This window comes from Drosophila melanogaster, chromosome 2R (assembly GCF_000001215.4).
Source record: "Drosophila melanogaster chromosome 2R".
In the NCBI taxonomy this organism is placed as follows: Eukaryota; Metazoa; Arthropoda; class Insecta; order Diptera; family Drosophilidae; genus Drosophila; species Drosophila melanogaster.
Window position 1 is genome coordinate 12,707,829 of NT_033778.4, and position 20,246 is coordinate 12,728,074.

Here is a 20,246-nt window from a genome sequence, read left to right on the forward strand (position 1 = left end):
CCGAGCGTGGGACCTCGATAAGGCGGGGACTATTTACTTAGGCCTCTGCGTAGGCCATTTACTTTAAGATGCGATTCTCATGTCACCTATTTAAACCGAAGATATTTCCAAATAAAATTAGTTTCTTACAAAAACTCAACGAGTAAAGTCTTCTTATTTGGGATTTTACATTTGGTCAATCGAGCCTTTAATCGACTCTGCAGTTTCCCCCTACCAAAGGTAAGGGACTCAGAGAAAGGCCAGCTCCTTTAAGCATTGCTAAGCTAATCTTGCAGCTAAAGGTAGCAAAAATAAGTGACTCTTGTTTCCCCCTACCAAAGGTAAGGAACAGAGTATAAATATAAAAAGCAAAAAGATACAAAAGAATCTTTTATGTTTTAAAACAAGCACCTTATAGTCTATAGCTAAAGGTTGCTTTGTGTACCATCATAAATTGTGGTAAGGCGTGCTTGAGGCCATACATCAGCAATTGTGAAATTAAAAAGTGCATAACAAAAGTGCCTTATAAATGCTCTAATAGCATTAAATCAGCTCATAAAGAGAGTGCAGTGTATATGCCAAAGGAGCATAAATTAAATAAAAAGTGCCTGAAAACAGTGCCTTATAAATGCTCTAATAGCATTAAATCAGCTCATAAATAGAGTGCAGTGTATATGCCAAAAGAGCATAAATGCCGAAATAAATGGCTAAAAAACAAAAAATCTGACTGGACTACAAAAATAATAAAACGTGCAAAAAAAAAAAATCATCTTTAAACATCGACGGAGCCTTAAAGAAGAGAAGGAAGTCAAATTCAAAGGAGCCTCTACCAGCAGCAGAAGCAGCAACAACAGCAGCAGCAGAAGCAGCAACAGCAGTAGCAACAGCAGCAACAACAGCAGCAACAGCAGCAGCAACAACAACGACATCAGCTAAGTCAAAACAAGAATTTTCTGTTTATCCAAACACACATATATATATAAATACATATAAAATACATATACACGTACTATATATATTAAGAAATTACAAAAAATTTTCAAAATGATGTCAGAAAAGACTATTCAATTCCTTAAGAAGCAGTCCGAAATTATTTTGGAAATTAGAAAGTTGGAAGTAAAACCAACATTAACAGATGTAGAAATTCTAAAATTAAATGAGCTTCAAAAATGTTTCATTGCTAATCATAGCAATTTGTTAAAGATCGGCGTTGTCGATCATGAATATTTTAACGCGAAGCAGTATGATTTAATAATGATGGTGTTAGAAAAAATTAAAAATAAAAATGAAAAAATTAAGGGCGAGTCGGTAGAAAACACTTTCCCTAAATCAAACACTGTCCCTAAATCAAACCCTCCCCCTACATTAAACCTTGAAATGCGTGGTCACCCTGAAAAAGAGGGTATAGCACAAAACAACGCTTTAAAAGTAGAGCAGGCATTTCGTAATAATGTTGGCCAATTTCGAGTATATCTAGAAGATACGTCTAAACTAATAGACAGTAGTCCAGATTTCCTTAAAATAAGGAAAAATAAAATTGAATTTTTATGGCATAAAATAGATAACCTGATTGAACAGGTGAATAGTCATTTTGAGAGTTCGCTATTCGAAGAAGAAATTAGCGAACTTGAATTTGACAAACAAAATATTCTTACAGCCATTAATAGTCGACTCAGTGGCACAATAAATAAAGCTGAAATGTCGACGGTTGTTAAGGCGGAGGAGTTACCAACCCTGCCTAAAATACAGATTCCCACCTTCTTTGGTGATTCCAAAGAATGGGATCTTTTTAATGAACTCTTTACAGAGCTCATACATGTGAGAGAGGATCTCAGTCCTTCTCTCAAATTTAATTATCTAAAGTCAGCATTAAAAGGAGAAGCCAGAAATGTGGTTACTCATTTACTGCTCGGCTCTGGAGAAAATTATGAAGCCACTTGGGAGTTTTTGACCAAGCGATATGAGAATAAAAGAAACATATTCTCAGATCATATGAATAGGCTTATGGATATGCCAAATTTAAATTTAGAATCCAATAAGCAAATAAAGACATTTATTGACACGATTAACGAGTCAATTTATATTATAAAATTAAAGGCACAATTACCAGAAGATGTGGATGCAATTTTCGCTCACATAATTCTTCGGAAATTCAATAAAGAATCACTCAATTTATATGAAAGCCATGTTAAAAAGACAAAAGAAATACAGGCACTTTCTGATGTCATGGACTTTTTAGAGCAAAGGCTCAATTCTATATCATCATTCTCACAGGAAGTAAAACCTGTAAAGAAAATGATTAATAATAACAAGAATAAAAATTATAGTGACAATTGTGCATATTGCAAACTACCAGGGCATTATTTAATTCAATGCCATAAATTTAAAATAATGAATCCAGCAGAACGGTCTGACTGGGTAAGAAAAAATGGGATTTGCCTAAGATGTCTGAGGCATCCGTTTGGTAAAAAATGTATAAGCGAGCAGCTTTGTTCGACTTGTCGTAAACCTCACCACACGTTACTTCACTTTGCAGGTCATAATCCAGAAAAAGTGAATACGTGTAGAACAACAGGTCAAGCCTTGTTGGCCACGGCCTTGATTCAAGTAAAGTCGAGGTATGGAGGCTTTGAACAATTAAGAGCATTGATTGATAGTGGCTCTCAAAGCACAATTATTTCAGAAGAGTCTGCACAGATTCTAAAATTGAAAAAATTTCGGTCTCATACTGAAATAAGTGGAGTATCTTCCACAGGAACGTGCATCTCCAAGCACAAAGCGGTTATTTCGATAAGAAATTCTCCGAAAAATTTAGAAATTGAAGCAATTATTCTCCCAAAACTTATGAAGGCACTTCCAGTCAACACGATTAATGTTGATCAGAAAAAATGGAAGAACTTTAAATTAGCCGACCCCGATTTTAATAAACCGGGTCGCATTGATTTAATCATTGGAGCAGACGTATATACTCACATTCTGCAAAATGGAGTTATAAAAATAGACGGTCTCCTTGGGCAAAAAACTGATTTCGGGTGGATAGTTTCTGGATGTAAAAAATCCAAAGGAAAAGAAACCATTGTAGCCACAACAATAGAAATAAAAGAGTTAGATCGCTACTGGGAAGTGGAAGAAGAAGAAAAAGATGATATCGAGTCTGAAATCTGTGAAAATAAATTTATCAAAACGACAAAAAAAGATTCAGATGGGCGATACATTGTGTCAATTCCATTCAAGGAGGATGTCACCTTAGGAGATTCAAAGAAACAAGCGATAGCTCGTTACATGAATCTGGAGAAAAAACTAAAAAGAAATGAAAAACTTAAGGTTGACTACACTAAATTCATGAATGAATACATGGATTTAGGACACATGATTGAAGTGAGTGATGAAGGCAAATATTTTTTACCGCACCAGGCAGTGATTAGAGATTCAAGCCTTACGACCAAATTGAGAGTAGTTTTTGATGCTTCAGCAAAAACTACGAATAACAAAAGTTTGAACGACATAATGTGGGTTGGGCCACGAGTTCAAAAAGATATTTTTGACATTATTATTAAATGGAGAAAATGGGAATTTGTTGTTTCGGCAGACATTGAAAAGATGTACCGACAAATTAAAATAGATAATAATGATCAAAAATATCAATATATTTTATGGAGAAATTCTCCAAAAGAAAAAATTAAAACATATAAATTAACCACAGTCACTTACGGAACTGCATCTGCACCATATTTGGCTACCAGGGTTCTGGTAGATATTGCAGATAAATGTAAAAACCAAGTTATTAGTGCAATAATTAGGAATGATTTCTATATGGATGACCTAATGACTGGAGCTGATTCGGTAGAAGAAGCTAATAAATTAATAACATTAATTCCCCATGAATTGCAGAAAGTTGGATTCAACTTAAGGAAATGGATTTCCAACAATTCCAAAATATTAACCACTGTGGAGGACACAGGGGACAATAAGGTTCTCAATATTATCGAAAATGAATGTGTTAAAACTTTAGGACTAAAATGGGAACCTCAAAAGGATTTATTTAAGTTCAGCGTAAATTGTAATGATGAATCAAAAAATATAAATAAGCGCGTTGTGTTATCAACGCTAGCAAAAATATTTGATCCGTTAGGATGGTTGGCACCAGTCACGGTTTCAGGAAAACTTTTTATTCAAAAACTTTGGATAAATAAAAGTGAATGGGATCAGGAATTATCCATAGAAGATAAAAATTATTGGGAAAAATATAAAGAAAATTTATTATTGTTAGAGAATATTCGAATCCCAAGGTGGATTAATTCAAACAGTTCTTCAGTCATTCAGATTCACGGATTTGCGGACGCCTCCGAAAAAGCATATGCTGCAGTAGTCTATGCTAAAGTAGGACCTCATGTTAATATAATAGCTAGCAAAAGTAGAGTCAACCCTATAAAAAATAGGAAGACAATTCCCAAACTCGAGCTGTGTGCAGCTCACCTGCTTAGTGAATTAATCCAAAGACTAAAAGGATCAATTGACAATATAATGGAGATCTATGCTTGGAGTGATGCCACGATTACCTTAGCATGGATTAACAGTGGTCAAAGTAAGATCAAATTTATAAAAAGAAGAACGGATGACATTCGGAAATTAAAAAATACTGAATGGAATCATGTTAAGTCAGAGGATAATCCAGCAGATTTAGCATCCAGGGGAGTGGATTCTAACCAGTTGATCAACTGTGATTTTTGGTGGAAAGGTCCGAAATGGCTAGCAGACCCAAAAGAACTTTGGCCTCGGCAGCAGTCTGTAGAAGAACCTGTCTTAATAAATACGGTATTAAATGACAAAATAGATGATCCTATTTACGAATTAATAGAAAGGTATTCCAGTATAGAAAAACTTATACGTATAATAGCATACATAAATAGATTCGTGCAGATGAAAACAAGAAATAAAGCCTATTCATCAATTATTTCAGTAAAGGAGATAAGAATAGCGGAAACAGTTGTTATTAAGAAACAACAAGAATACCAGTTTAGGCAAGAGATAAAGTGCCTTAAAATCAAAAAGGAAATCAAGACAAATAATAAAATATTGTCATTGAATCCATTTTTGGACAAGGATGGGGTTCTAAGAGTTGGAGGAAGATTGCAAAATTCCAATGCAGAATTTAATGTTAAACATCCAATCATTTTAGAAAAATGCCACCTAACAAGCTTATTAATAAAAAATGCTCATAAGGAAACATTGCATGGAGGGATAAACCTAATGCGAAACTATATCCAAAGAAAGTATTGGATTTTCGGGTTGAAAAATTCGTTGAAAAAGTATTTAAGAGAATGTGTAACGTGTGCAAGGTATAAACAAAATACAGCTCAGCAAATAATGGGTAACTTGCCAAAATATAGAGTGACGATGACATTCCCGTTTCTTAATACTGGAATAGATTACGCAGGTCCTTATTATGTTAAATGTTCAAAAAATCGTGGCCAAAAAACATTTAAAGGATACGTTGCTGTATTCGTTTGCATGGCCACCAAAGCCATACACTTAGAAATGGTAAGCGATCTAACTTCAGACGCATTTTTAGCAGCACTCAGAAGATTTATTGCTAGACGGGGAAAATGTTCCAATATCTATTCAGACAACGGAACAAATTTTGTAGGAGCTGCAAGAAAATTAGATCAAGAGTTATTTAATGCAATACAAGAAAATATAACGATTGCAGCGCAGCTTGAAAAGGACAGGATTGATTGGCATTTTATTCCCCCGGCAGGACCTCACTTCGGAGGTATTTGGGAAGCTGGAGTTAAGTCAATGAAATACCATTTAAAGCGTATAATCGGCGACACTATTTTGACTTACGAAGAAATGTCAACTCTTTTATGTCAAATAGAAGCATGCTTAAATTCAAGGCCATTATACACTATAGTTAGTGAGAAGGACCAACAAGAAGTTTTAACACCAGGTCATTTTTTAATTGGAAGACCACCTTTAGAAATAGTCGAACCAATGGAAGATGAAAAAATCGGAAATTTGGATAGGTGGAGACTTATCCAAAAAATGAAGAAAGATTTCTGGGTTAAGTGGAAAAGTGAATATTTGCATACGCTCCAGCAAAGGAATAAATGGAAAAAGGAAATTAAGAGAACAACAGAAGATGTTAACTCCAATTTTAGAAGTATGCAAATAAGAATTGAGAACATGACAGAAGTTCTTAAAGAAAATTATTATGTTTATAAGGAATCAATAAAATTCTTTATGATTACGAAACAGCTACACTCATTGATTGAAGAAGGCGAAAAAATTCAAGCAGGCATTATAAGCCTGTTGATTGATATTAATCACGGTAGGCTAAATACAAATATTCTCAGGCCAAATCAGCTTAAAAAAGAAATTGCCAAAATTCAGCAGAGTCTTTCGGAGAACCTAGTAATTCCAGGAAAACGGTCAGGTACGGAACTTAAGGAGGTGTATACACTGTTAACAGCCAGGGGTTTATTCATCGACGATAAATTGATCATTAGTGCAAAAGTGCCTCTGTTTAGCAGGCATCCATCCAAATTGTTCAGGCTTATTCCGGTGCCAATTCGAAATGAAGATCGGATAATAATGGTGCATACAACGTCCGAATATTTAATTTATAATTTTGAGATAGATTCCTATCACATAATGACGGAAGCCACATTAAATCAATGTCAGAAATGGCAACTAAATAAGAGAATATGCAAAGGAAGTTGGCCCTGGAATTCAGCGAATGATAATGCATGTGAGATTCAGCCTCTAAAGCCAGATAAAGCGGCGAACTGCATCTATAAAACAGTAGTCGACTCTAAAAGTTACTGGGTAGAGTTAGAAAAGAAAAGTAGTTGGTTGTTTAAGGTTCCTGCGAATTCAAAGTCCGTCTGCAATGTACTGGCTCTCAAATTGAATTGTTTGATTTGCCTCAGCAAGGAGTTTTAAGCATTGCGCCATATTGTACGGCAAGAACCGACGATAAAATTCTAGTTGCCCACCATAACATTCAGTCCGAAAGTGAAGAATTATTATCAACACCTTATATAGGAGAAGTTAGTGAAGCGCCGAAGATTACTTGGGATCCGCTGAAACTATCAATATTAAATCATACTGAGGAATTTGAACGATTGAATAATGAAATTAAATTTATGAAAGAGAACCATCAAAAATTGAAAGATTTACATTTCCATCATATTTCCGGACATGCTGGATTAATTATTGCTTTAATACTAATGATAGTATTAATAATATATTTCATACGGAAATGTGCTGTGCAACAAAGAATGCAAGCAATAACCTTTGCAGGTCCGTTGCCAGTACTATAAATATCAATAGTAAATAAACAATAAAATAATATAACAAATAAAAATATACAGTCCACTATATCGTTGTTTAATAGAAAATGTACTTCTACATAGAAAAAGCAAAATGTTTAAAATAAGTTAATTGAGTACAAATTGTTGAATTAAAAATAATATAAACCATAATTGTAATCCAATAAAATTAAAAGCCAGAAAAACTAGGCCCATTGAAATCTTAGTTGCAAAATAAATGAACATATATCAAATAAATACAGTCCACTACTGTTATAAATGCAACTAATATACTAATGTACATCTCAGCTTGCTGGCCCTTTGGCAGAATGTTCACACATGAACACGAATATATTTAAAGACTTACAATTTTGGGCTCCGTTCATATCTTATGTAAATGAATCGAGAGCGATAAATTATATTTAGGATTTTGTTATCTAAGGCGACATGGGTGCATTGCTCAAAAACATGTAATTTAAGTACACACTACATGAGTCAGTCACTTGAGATCGTTCCCCGCCTCCTAAAATAGTCCCTTAGTGGGAGACCACAGATAAGGTCCTCGCCGCTCAAGATAGGCAGATGTGCCCGAGCGTGGGACCTCGATAAGGCGGGGACTATTTACTTAGGCCTCTGCGTAGGCCATTTACTTTAAGATGCGATTCTCATGTCACCTATTTAAACCGAAGATATTTCCAAATAAAATTAGTTTCTTACAAAAACTCAACGAGTAAAGTCTTCTTATTTGGGATTTTACAAGACATGTATGTTGACAACAATGATTTAGAGAATGAATGAAAGCAAAAGCAGATGAAAATATTTAGTTGCACAAAAACATACCAAACAATTGTTAAGCCATAGAAGCCACAAAGTCATATGAAATATATATATGTATATATGAAAATAAATAAATTGTGAAAAATGCTGGGATGAGTTGGTCGGGATGGGATTAAGCCGAACTAGAATATTTAGAAAAGAAGCATTTACTGCAGAAATGTTGCTGTCAACAGAACCACAGGAATTCATCGAAAAAAGAAGCACTGAAAAGTAGAGAGAGAGAGTAACTTCTCGTGTCGCTGGCAAATAAATAAAGCCACAGCTAGGGTTGCTGCTCCACATAAGCTGGCATTTGCATACGCATGTGGCAGAGGATGGAGGGGGTTGGGGTTGGGGTTGGTGTTGGTTTGGGCCCAGTTAATGGGATGGGAGGTTACCCGTAGGTGGTGGCGCTATCCCAGTTGTATATCTTAACTACCTAACTTCTACCAGGGTCGCACAGTCTGCCCAACTGTCTGCCTATTCTATTCGGGTTGACAAACGCAAACACATCAGCCATAACCATATCTCATTTGAGGGCATATCATAAATTCCTTGAGGCAGAGCAGGACCTGGAACATGAGCAGGCTGATGGAGATATGGGTATATGGAACCCAGTAGTTGTTGACTCTTCGCAATTCCACGGGGCCCAATCTCATGGCAAACCATTTGCAGGCACGCACTAATTTTTTCCGCTTTTTCGGTGACTTGGTGCTGCTCCAAAGTTTGGTTTAGGGCACGTTTCGCATTTTATGGTGATTCGTTTTATGTCGTTTCTCCGCATTTAAATTTGAAGTTTTATATGAATTTCAAGCAGGGCAAGGTTGGCTTGACACCTTTTCTCGAGCCCATTTTACGGTCAACAATTGAAATCAACACTCGGCTGCCTCGCTCTGTCTGCATCTTTGCCACACAATGTGGTCGTAGTATCTTTTCACTCGTATCTAAGCCTTTGTTGGCCCCCGTAGTTCGGTGTGTTAGCCAGCAACTTGCCGAACTGGTTCTGATTCAGAAATTCAGATTCATAACACAAACAGCGGCCGCCACATCCTACTTGGCAACCACCTTCCCCGAAACCCCCGAATTGCCATTTTAATTTTTGGCAACAGAACTTTTGTCGCCTGCGAGTCTTTGAAACCGGTAACTGGTTTACTATACCCTAACTATATGTATACTCGTACTTTTTTAGTCAATGATGGTGGCAAAGCTTGAGCTAAAGTTAAATAAAATGCCAATGCTGATGATGGTGATGGTGTCATATGTGCTTTTGTTTGCCTTGCGGTTGCTATTTTCGGTTTTGGCCACTTCCTGGCTGCTCTTGCTCTTAATTGGTTATTTCATTTCATTATTCAATTTGCTACTTAATACAATTACTTGGTGTCCACCATTCACATTCACTCAATCTTTTGAGCCGGCTTATGTGGCTCCAATTTACGCTAATTACCCAAGCAAATAATGAGGCTTCCGCTTCCAAATTTTATGACTGCCTTCTCCATTTCGCCAGGCCCTTATCTACGTCTAATCTGGCCAGAATCCACGCATATACGCTCGTAATACGCTCATGGAAGGCCCCGCGAATGCCGGAATGCCTCTCGCCTTGGCATAGTTTCTGCTGACTGCCGCAGTCCATAGAAAGGCAGAGCTCAAGATAAAGCCACCCAGAGATTTACAATATCGGGGTCAGTGGGTGGGGAAGTGGGTGGCGCTGCTACCCACCGAGAAACTAGAAAGCAGGAAGCGCGGAAAATGTTTGCCCAGCATAAATGTGTTTACATTTCCGCGACGGTTTACAATTGAGACTTTGGCTTAGTCGGTAACAATTTTCCATCAATTGATTGGGCTCGACAGGCTGCAGATAGTGAAAATAGATATATGTGGCCTACAGTGCTTTGCAAAGCTATAAATCTATGAAGCTTCAGTGAAGATTGCCGGGTTCGAAAAACTCATAAAAAGAGGAGGATACCAAGTTGTGATTTTGGAATGGGAGCACCATGAATTCGGCTCAATGGAAGGTAATTGTAAAGGTTGACAAAACACAGACGAGGGTGTTATTTAGAAAACTTGTTGGAAATAAATAAATAACGATAGATACATAGCATAGCAGGAATAGCATATTAACAAAAATCGTTCTCACCTGGCATTCCTATTAATTAAACATCAATCTTGATGCGAGTAAAACCCTTCTAATCCAAGCTAAATTATCTTAAAGATTGGAATATTGACAAAGAACTATGCATTTGGCACGGCATCTCAAACCAAGTAATTAAACATCATTCCGAAAGCATTTCCATCAGTAATGCCAATCTAATCCAAAGTAGATTGGCAAATACAGCATTTTAATTGGATGGCAAAAATGGGATTTAGCACATTCAAGTGCTTCCTGGTTCCCATTCCTGCTTCCCATTCGCAAACACACCTGTATTTCCCGCCCTTACACCTGTCATCGAGAGGATTTCCGTAGTTGTTTTTGCACATACCCCACCTGCGCTGGCACTTCAATAAAAGTTGAAATTGAGCTGAAGACAGAAAAAAAAAAATGGAGAACCAAGAGGTACGGGCAGCAATTCCCCGATCGGAGTTTTATGGGTTAAATGTGAACTTTTATTGGCATTTATTATGGCCAGAGCCAGCCAGCACTTGAAGGGCGGGCGGCGAATAGTTTACTTGGCAGTTTGGCAGCGAATGTAAATTTGATTGCATTTCACTCGATTAACCATCAAAATGGTGGTGAAAAACAAACAAGTGAATGGGGCGAACATTTATTTACACAGCCATTTTTCACTCTAATTGGACACACGCAAAAATCTAGTTTCAAAAAATGCTGACATCTTCAAAACACACAGCACAAAATGTATCTGCGCATCTGTGGGATACACAGCGATACGCAGCGTTAGGATAGGATTTTATATTCGCCCAGAGATCAGGCATATTTTTGGGTGGTCGCGGTCATGTACACAGCCATAAAACATATTTTTCACAGATTTATGATTTGTTTATTTTGCGCTCTCATTTCTCGATACGTTTTTCGCGGGACTGTGAGGTAGCCAACTTGGCGACACATTCCCTGTCGTTGGAATGCAAAAAGTTTAACAAAATGAAAAGGAGGAGCCTTCCACGCCAGCACAGCACTTTATTTCCTTTCCCATTTGCCATCTTTCGCATATTGGCATAAATGGACTTATGCGTGCCGTTGGCGAGTCGCTGAGTCTGCGGATCCGTCGGGTTTATGTTTAATTATAAGTCCCGTTGCTCAAGATCTTCTCAAAAGCGCAATTGGGGGGAAGAAGAGGGGGGGGGTGGGAAAGTGAGGAAAAGGAGTTCTGCCATGCAGCTGCTGCTCCGTTTATGGGCAGCCAAGCAACTCGAACCGCACTCAGCCAGCCATATTCCCCATCAGCGACTCGTCATCGGCGGCATCAGTTGGCTCAGTTTTTGCAGAGGGTTCTTCTACATCCCCCTACCACTTCTTCTCCATTCCACCCACCAGACCCCTTCACCCCGTGCATAACCATCCCCCCCCTGGCAGCCCACAAGCCACGACGTGCCCAAATTGCATTTGCATTCGAGTTATGTGCGCTAATTTCACGTTATGAAATTTTTATTTCGCACATTTGCTCGTCGCAGTTTTCTTGCCTCGTTTTTCATCTGACAGCAGAAATCAAAAAAAAAAAAATAAATACGATCCTCAGCTAAATTTGGCAACAAATCTGTGCACTTTATCGTCACAAGAGTTTTTATTTGGGTCTAGATCCTTGCTCTTAAAATTGCCCACTTAAGTTGGTTTGTAACTGCATGTTTTTTACAAAAATAGTAAAATTATTATTGTATTTTCGTATGTTTTTGTTAAATGACTTTAGATTGAGTTCATAGCTTTTAAATTGATCATTCTATTAATTTTAAAAATAATATTTGTTATTACTCATTCTCATGTGGATGCACATAATAAACTACTGTGGGCCAAACTAAGTGAATTCTATTAAGAAATCATTTCCATTACTTTAGCTTTGGGTCAACAAAGGCGATCTGGTAAATTCCTTAGCCAGTTGAGCGGGGATTGTTCTCTAATCTCGAGACTGTGGCATGTGGGTGACACTTTCCCCCTGCACTTAAGTCCACCCCCCCCCCCCCCAATAAAATTTGAGCAACTCTTTGTTGTTCAATCTGTGGGCGTTGAGTCTTGGATTTCACTTGCTGAAGAGTGCAAAGTAATCAGTAAACGAGGGCATTTGGAAGGGGGGATATAGGAGCAGGAGGAGAAGGGGCACAAACTGCAACGGCAGCCACTTGTGGGCCTCGAGTGTTGGTAAAAGCGTTTTGTATCTGTCGGATACAATGGGCCATAAATCAGAAGAGTTCCACTTGCCGGCGAGATTGCACTATTTTTGAGTTTGAGAAACCTATGATATTTAGATGGTGGAGAATGGTTTCCGATTCGAATTCGTATTGGGATCCGGATCCAGAAGCACTATTTTGCGGTGGTAATTGCACGCTCGCTGAGGCGTATCGTATGCGGCAGGTTTCCGTTGTTCATTCAGGGGAAAATGGGCAGATGGGAAAGCGGGAAATCGGGATAGGAGGAATGAGAGGGAAAAGCCTAAAAAAAAAAGGGGGAACGACCCAAAATAGCGGCACAGCCAAGTGCGGAACATAAAGCATAACAAGGGCGACACAGTAGAAAATTGTGATATCACTAATTTCTACATCGATATCATTATGTATATTGCGAAAAATGTCAAAATCATTGGAATAACTAAAAAATGCATTCAAAATATTACTTATCGTATCAAATAAATACAACCATAAAGTGTGAGACAAATATCTGCTTTTTATCAAAATTTCAAATATGAGGTATACCAAATTATTATTTTTGTAATGACCCTGTCATTGATATACCCAATCTTATCAATATATTAAAGCGTGTACTCTTTTCTCTCCGTGCGGCGAGAGAAACCGTGATGCTACGTGTTGCAATCTTCAATAGATACAGTATTTAGTACTCGACTGGCAGATGCACAGTCTGGGATACAGATACAGATGCGAATGCCAACGCGTGCGTGAGAAGCTTCAAGTTGGTGCGTTTTGCTTTTTTTTCACGCTCTCGCTGGCAAGCTGGTTGGAAAAGCGGGGAAAACAGTGAAAAACACTGAAAAACATAGAAAACAACCATGTTCTTTGTCATGCATGGCTGGCTGAGTGTAGCTGCAGCTCCATCTGTTGCCGCTTCTGAAAACTCCGAAAACTCGTATGTGAGCCAAGTGCAGGGCCGAATACTGTAACCGAATACGCCATTAGCACTGAAAAAGGGGGCCCAAAAGAACGGGGAACACTGGGCCATAATTACATCTGCATCCGTTCTGGCCAAAATGGATGGGGGTCACACACAGATTGAGGCCATGATTGATGTTCCCCGTTCTGTTCCGGCGCAGATCGCACGGCCGCCTTATCAGTGGGCATCCATCCGAATGGCCAGACATTCCCATTCTCCAACGCCAGCAGACTCCGGGCCTTTCTGCAGCAAATCTCCCTTGATTCCATCAAATTCACAGACCATAAATCTTCGCTTCTTCACTTCTGCGGGCTGGACCACTACTGTGCCTTCGCACAGTAACAGTTGTTTTCCAGGCAAATGTTTTATGAAGGTTTTTGCCATGTTTAATTGCCAATATCGTTAGGCCCGAAACATCATTAAAAGCATTTTCAAGCAAAGTATCTGCACTGTTCATTAATAAGCACTAATTGCTACAGGTATGCACCATTAAGTATTTGCACATCCAGATTTGGAATATCTACAGTCATTCAAAACGTGTTAGGTTGAATACGAATTAGGAAAACTTTGTAGGAATGCAAGTACACACTCTGAGATGTTTTTAAGCTTTGCTTTTATATAAGTTCTATATATATGTGTTTTAAATTTGGTTTTAATTTGATCATAGTTCTAAAATTGACTTTAAACTCTCTAAACAACAACAATTGGTAGCCAAGTTGTTGATAGTATTATTGTGTGTACATGATCCGGCAATAAACGAAAACGTGACCCTGTCAGCATTGTACAAATATATTCTCTTAATTTACCATTTGTGGTTTCATAGCATATCGAATAAGTGTAGTAAATTCCAAGTTTTGCCCGGCAAGAATTACGACACTGCTGCTGATGCTGTAACTCCTCAAAAGTCGGAACCTAAAATCCGATTCGACGCGACTTGTTGGTGGCAAATGCTTCGAATTTGTCACTCGACACGTCAATTATATAAATCGCTTATGTGACCCTACCGAAGTGCCCCTTTTTTTTATTTGGCAGCTTGTTGTTACAGATGAAGGGGAAATAAATTTGAAAATAATGTGTGAATTTCTCGTTTTTCTCATTTCAGCGCCCCACAGCGAAAAAAAAACAAGACCAAAACGAGAGTAGTTTGTCAACGTGGAGCGCAAATGAAGTGAATGTGAATGAAAATATTTTTGGGTGCATTGAAAAGTGTCTGTGCGTTGGGAAATGGAAATGCTCGATCGCGATCGCAGCTGAGGATTATTGATTCCGTCGCATTAGGAATTACGAATTTCAAGTTACGAATTACGGATTGCACAATCTACAATCCGAGTCCGCGTCTATGGAAACAAATCTCCGGCGAACAGTTGCAGCTGCCTACTTTGGCTAATTGATTTTCATTTCGGTTTCTGTTTCTGTTTTCCCCATTTTGTTTGCTGCTAGCTGGTTTGTGTGTGCCTCTTGCAATGAGGCGTCCAAAAGCTGCCAATCGCCACAGCAACAATAGCACCAACAACTCGCCAAATGAACAAAAACAATCTGAAAAACAACAAGTACGCGTACATGAAGTGAAGCTGCGCGACAATTGCGTTTGCGCCTTTTTGCTGCTTTTTTAATTAATTTTAAGTGTCGCCGTACTCCGTTGCTGCCCTTTTTTTTTCTTCGCCGGGAGCGAAAAAGATAGCCCCCGGAAATCGGCAATTTAATTTACAATACAACATTAGTACGGACATAAAAGCGGATAAAGGCGAGCGGACCAAGGAGAAGCCAAAATGTTCGCGGGAATAAGGAAACGCCTGGCACGCAAGTAAGTCACCAAGAAAATTCCAACACACTGGGAAAAAATTACGCAGAAAATAATCCAAGTAATATAAGAACTATTTAACAATAAGCTGTTGTTCAATCTTAAAATTTGCTCTAATTTAATGTTCTTTCTCAATAGAAAATATTGGATTCAAACATAAACGATTATGCGAAATATATTTATAATATGAACAAAAGCTTAAACAGAATAACAAATATTATTCATTTAATTTTGTTTTCGTTCTCCCAAATCAGATTGTTTTTTAATTGAATTTCTAAGTAACCAGATTCGTAATACAAACCACTTAGTTATGTTCTTGGAATTTTATGACATTTTCTCTGAGTGTAGACCCCTCCCCCTTTTGCCCAAGGATACGATTATGTCCAGCAGCTTTTATGTGTTTCCTTCCACTTTATCAATGCTGTCCTTCTTGGTCGTCCTTCGACTTCGACTGCTTTTCCTTGCCATGCCCCAATTCCTTCGTTAATGACTTTCGCGATAAAGGTCATTGGTCGAGGGGGGTAAAGTCGTGGGTGGGGAAACCTTTTCAATTTGCAAAGTCGCTGACAAAAATGGAAAAAGGAACGTTGCAGTGGCAAAACTTACTTTTTTGTATAATTAATTTCTGGCGACTTGCGATACACTCCCTCTCCAGTTTTCCGAAGGCCATGATTTTGCGACTCATCGGGCGAACGAACGAACGAGCGAGCGAGCAGTCATCAGTCATCGTCATTATTATTATAATGATTTTTTTCTGCGTTAAATGAGCCAATTAGTTTAAAATCTTTATTATTAGCTGATTGCCGATTGCTGATGGCTAGCATCTTGTGGACCGGTTCCGTTTGGCCTAAAGCGAAAATTGAATTACGCTTCGATGCGATTCGAATTTCGAGATTGCCTTGCGGACCATTACCTCTCCAAAAAATTAGCAGCCAGAGCAATCAAAAAGCCATCTGCCAAATGATTTTCGTGGGAAAAGCAATCGCGGTGGGAAAACAAACGAAAGTTTACACCAAACTATCAAAGTTTTTGCATAGATATAAGAAAACGACAAGGGGTAATTTTTCTATGTAAACAAGTAGAAACAAGTTATATTAGAAATAGTTGATGAAACTTAAGATAAATAACTAAATAATTAAGTGGGGCCTGATTTTGGAAGTGTATCATTGTTTTTATAGGCCAAAATCGTTAAAAATTAAGTTAGCTTCAGGAAATCCTGTAGATTATTAAATAGTTCGAAATCAAATAATCTAGAGCAGGTAGCGATTGTCCCACGAAGAACGACGTCCAGCACTGGTGGCCTTTATTTACAAGTCATGATGTGCTAATTATTACAAGAAAAGTGCAGTAGAATGCCTTTTAGCACTTACCGGTGACACGCCCCCCTTCGGAGGCGTACGATGATGATAACTAATGCCCCAAACACAGCAAGCAGCCATGAACCCAGGTGCTAAAAACACCTGTGCAAATAGAAACCCAAAAGCCCAAAAGCACCTTGTAGGTGGAAGTCTTGCATTTACATAACATGGCTATATAAAAATGTATCTAGCAGATATGTATAAGCATTAAGCCAAGTGGAAGGGGTGTTTTTTCGGAGCTTGGCCCCAAACCTTTAAGATCTCTGTGTCTTTTGGGGGCCCACACACGATATAATGTTCGTTTAGAAACGCCTGTAAGGCCTTTGCCCCCCTTCCACATCCCTCTTTCCTAACATGGCATTCAAGCGCGACTAAAGCTAAAAATAATTACACAAAAGACATAACACACTTTATTAAGCACTAAACATTTGATGTGCTGGGATGTGGGCTCCAAAAGTCGGATGGAGGCAAGTGCAGCTGCATACAGAACACTCGAAGAAAATAAAAACCACATTAAAATTCTGATTAGGATTTAAGATTTAAGGCGGTTTATTTTGGAAGTCTTAAGCAGAAGTCTTAAAAAATTCTCTGTGTGCGCTTAAATGTTTAAAGGTTTTGATGAGATTCTTGATATTTTCTCTTGAACTTTATTTTGGCCTATAACCTTTCAGTTATTTATTCAAACCTACTAGTAATTAACCAAATAATTAACCTGCTAGAAAGTTGATTGTTTTTAAAATTTCTTGACTTTATATTATGCAAAAAATGTATTTATTTTTTGTGTTTCAAAAAATGTGTTTATTAATGGCCTTATTGTTTTGAACAAAGAATCTTTAAAAGTCTACATAGTTAACTGCTAATTTATAGCTTTTAGCTTATAAATATTTTTAAATTCGTTCCCCTTTCATAAGTTTAATAGATATTTAATTTATGTACTAACTTTTTGCTGTGTATGCCTAAGATACGATAATGATGGATTCTCACGAGCGTAAAAGCTAAAGTCATTGGGATTAATGCCAGTGTGCGCTGGAGAGTCGGGAAAACATTAAACTGGCCTCCTAATTATGATTGATACGGGAGGAAGATTCGTGCGACCCACAAGAGTAACGCCGGGCAACAACAATAAGAACTAACATACAACGATATATCCGCCGGCAGTTTCTTCATTCGTTCTCAATTTCAAACTCATTTCGCCCTGTACCCATTGTTTTCCGCCTTTTGGCTCGTCGTATCAGATGTATCTTTTACATCTCGTCGCCGCGCATGTGCCTGGTTTTTATGGGTTAAAGGAAATGTGGTGCAACAAAGCGTGAGGCAGTGGGAACTTACAGTTATCTAGGCTATATAGAGTGCCCCCGCCGTTTGTCAGCTTAGATTACATACACAAAGGAAAAGGCATAAAATGAAAATGAAAATGAAAATGAAACCAAGGCAAACTTCAGGGCTGCTCTTTGGCAATTAGCGGAAATCCAAACTGAAACTTTTCGTGATGATAAAACAATTTACGCAGGGGTTTATTCAGCTGTTACAAAAGCTGCATATATATGCACATATTTATGTGTTTGATTGGGGTTAGAGTTTATTATGCCAAGTGACGAGAGGACAAATTGATCGTCTGATAGACCACACACACACACAAGCACACACAACCCTGAGCCTTGCGATTGCAACCCTGTGGTGGTCATAAATGCGCCATTAGCACTAGCAAACGCATCTAAAGACTCCAACGCCACTTGGCCGTAAAAATCCAAACTCTCACTCCACTCGAAGAAAAAACACCCACCAAAGTGGCAAAAGCACACGAGCATTCATTGCACACACAAAAGAAAATGCCATTTTATGCATTTCAAGTGCGTCTGCCTCCACTATCTCGCATCTCTCTATTTCTACTTGGGACTGGATGGATGGATGGTTTGGGAAATTATGCTTATGTATCTGAGACCCGGGTCTGTTTTTGATGGGCATCCCGCACTTCGTGTGTCACAGAAACTGAAGTGTCAATTCCATCATAAGCCAAAGTGGCGCACATATCGCATAACGCATCCCATCTCATCTCATCTCGAAAAGGGGCCAAAGATGACAACAGAGAAAAAGGAAAATTATTGAACAATTTCACAATAACGAAAATAAAATGGGGAGAAGAAAGCCCGAGAATTACAATTGCACCTCGATACATGCCGCATATGGCCAAGTTCACAGCGAAACCGAGATACTCTCATAACAAGTATAAGTAACTTGATAGTTACTAAAAGGTTTTAAGTTCTTTCAATCCCGTTGGGATTTCATAAGCGAATAAAAAAACACAAATGGATATTATTCAGAAACTAAGGAAGAAAGATGTACAAACTGCATAATGTTACGATTGCCATCACGTTTATTTCTAGCACTTATACTATATTCAATCGTTAGACTTTGACTAGACTATACTATAGATTTGCATACGAACACGTTTAGCTTTGTAAGCTTGTTTTGCTTCATGCCGTCAATTAGGCACCTTGGCATCTATATTTGGCTATAAATCAAACATAAATAATTTGCTAAACGATCAAATCGCAAAAATGACTTGGTAGTAATGGTATAACCTTTTCAAATACCAGGAAATGTTGCATTTGCACCTAGCATGATTTATAAAATCAATCAAGCGATCATTACTTGGGATTACTATTTGCTGCCTTGAATTAGTTAAGCGATTTATAATCCCAAAACCATGCCAAACCATCAGTTCATGAAGCTTTGTTTGCGTGTTGCGAAAATCCCAAAGATATATACTCTTCATAAACATCGATCATTTCGGTCTTAAAGACGTTGTACCTTACCCCCATTGAAATTAATGAAAACATCTGAGGGGCCCCACATTTTCCCCTGTCGGAGCGGATTTAGACAGCAAACACGCCGCCGCAAAAGATCTTGGCGGCATTTTCACTTTGGGTGCGACAACTGCAACGGCGGTCGCCATAATGATGAATACCTTTTTAATGAGCGGCTGACACATGCAGATGCAGATACAGATGCAATGGAGATGTCAGACTGCGATTTATCATCTGGGAATGGGGATTTGGGGGCGGCCATTTGGATCGGGATCAAGACATATGGCACAACTGCGCCCCAAGCCAATCCCTGATGCGTGGAATGACCCTAACCTACCCCAACTCGCAACTCGCTTGATTGCCAACCCATTGTGCGTTCAATTCCGTTATTGGGCCTAAACATGCAGAGTTCGCTGGCTCGGAAAAGTCACTGCCACCAGTCAAACACGCAGGCACCGAAAAAAAAACTAACAATAGCTTCTTGAATGCTGGATACAAATGAAATAATTAGTATCTTTAGATGATTAAAAAAAACTCTTTGCCTATGAATAATATTATCTTTTTGTTCTGATACATATATAAAATATTAAAAAATATAATAATTACATACATTTAGGAGTCATGCCATTTCTCTCAGTGCACCGATATGTACAATGTACATGTGTACTTCGCATACACATAATGAAATATTCCCGTGCATAGTTTCCGTATTTGCCACTACTGCTCCCCAGCCATTTTCCAGCTGACCGTACTTGCTTTCTAATTAAAAGTTTGCCCCTAACGTTCGCTTTAAACGCAAAGTCTGTTTTTTGGGTTTGGTCGTCGTCGTTGGGTTGATTGGTAGTTGGGTGGATGGGCTGATGGGTTGTTGGGTGGGGCACCTCAAATGAACCCCATAGCGAACGC

General features: G+C 38.3%; 1 protein-coding gene across 3 annotated transcripts in view, besides 1 other annotated feature; it reads left to right on the plus strand.

Annotated features, from left to right (window-relative positions):
• Positions 1-8,050: part of a mobile genetic element that runs on past the window's edge.
• CG42663 (uncharacterized protein) overlaps positions 1-20,246 on the plus strand; it is a 46,374-nt gene that overhangs the window by 2,657 nt on the left and 23,471 nt on the right. For all 3 annotated transcript variants that reach the window (NM_001201986.2, NM_001273996.2, NM_136972.4), the window contains exon 2: positions 14,477-15,178. In NM_001201986.2, coding sequence (NP_001188915.1) covers positions 15,144-15,178 — 35 coding nt within the window. In that variant the 5' untranslated portion in view covers positions 14,477-15,143. The remainder of the gene's footprint in view (positions 1-14,476; positions 15,179-20,246) is intronic.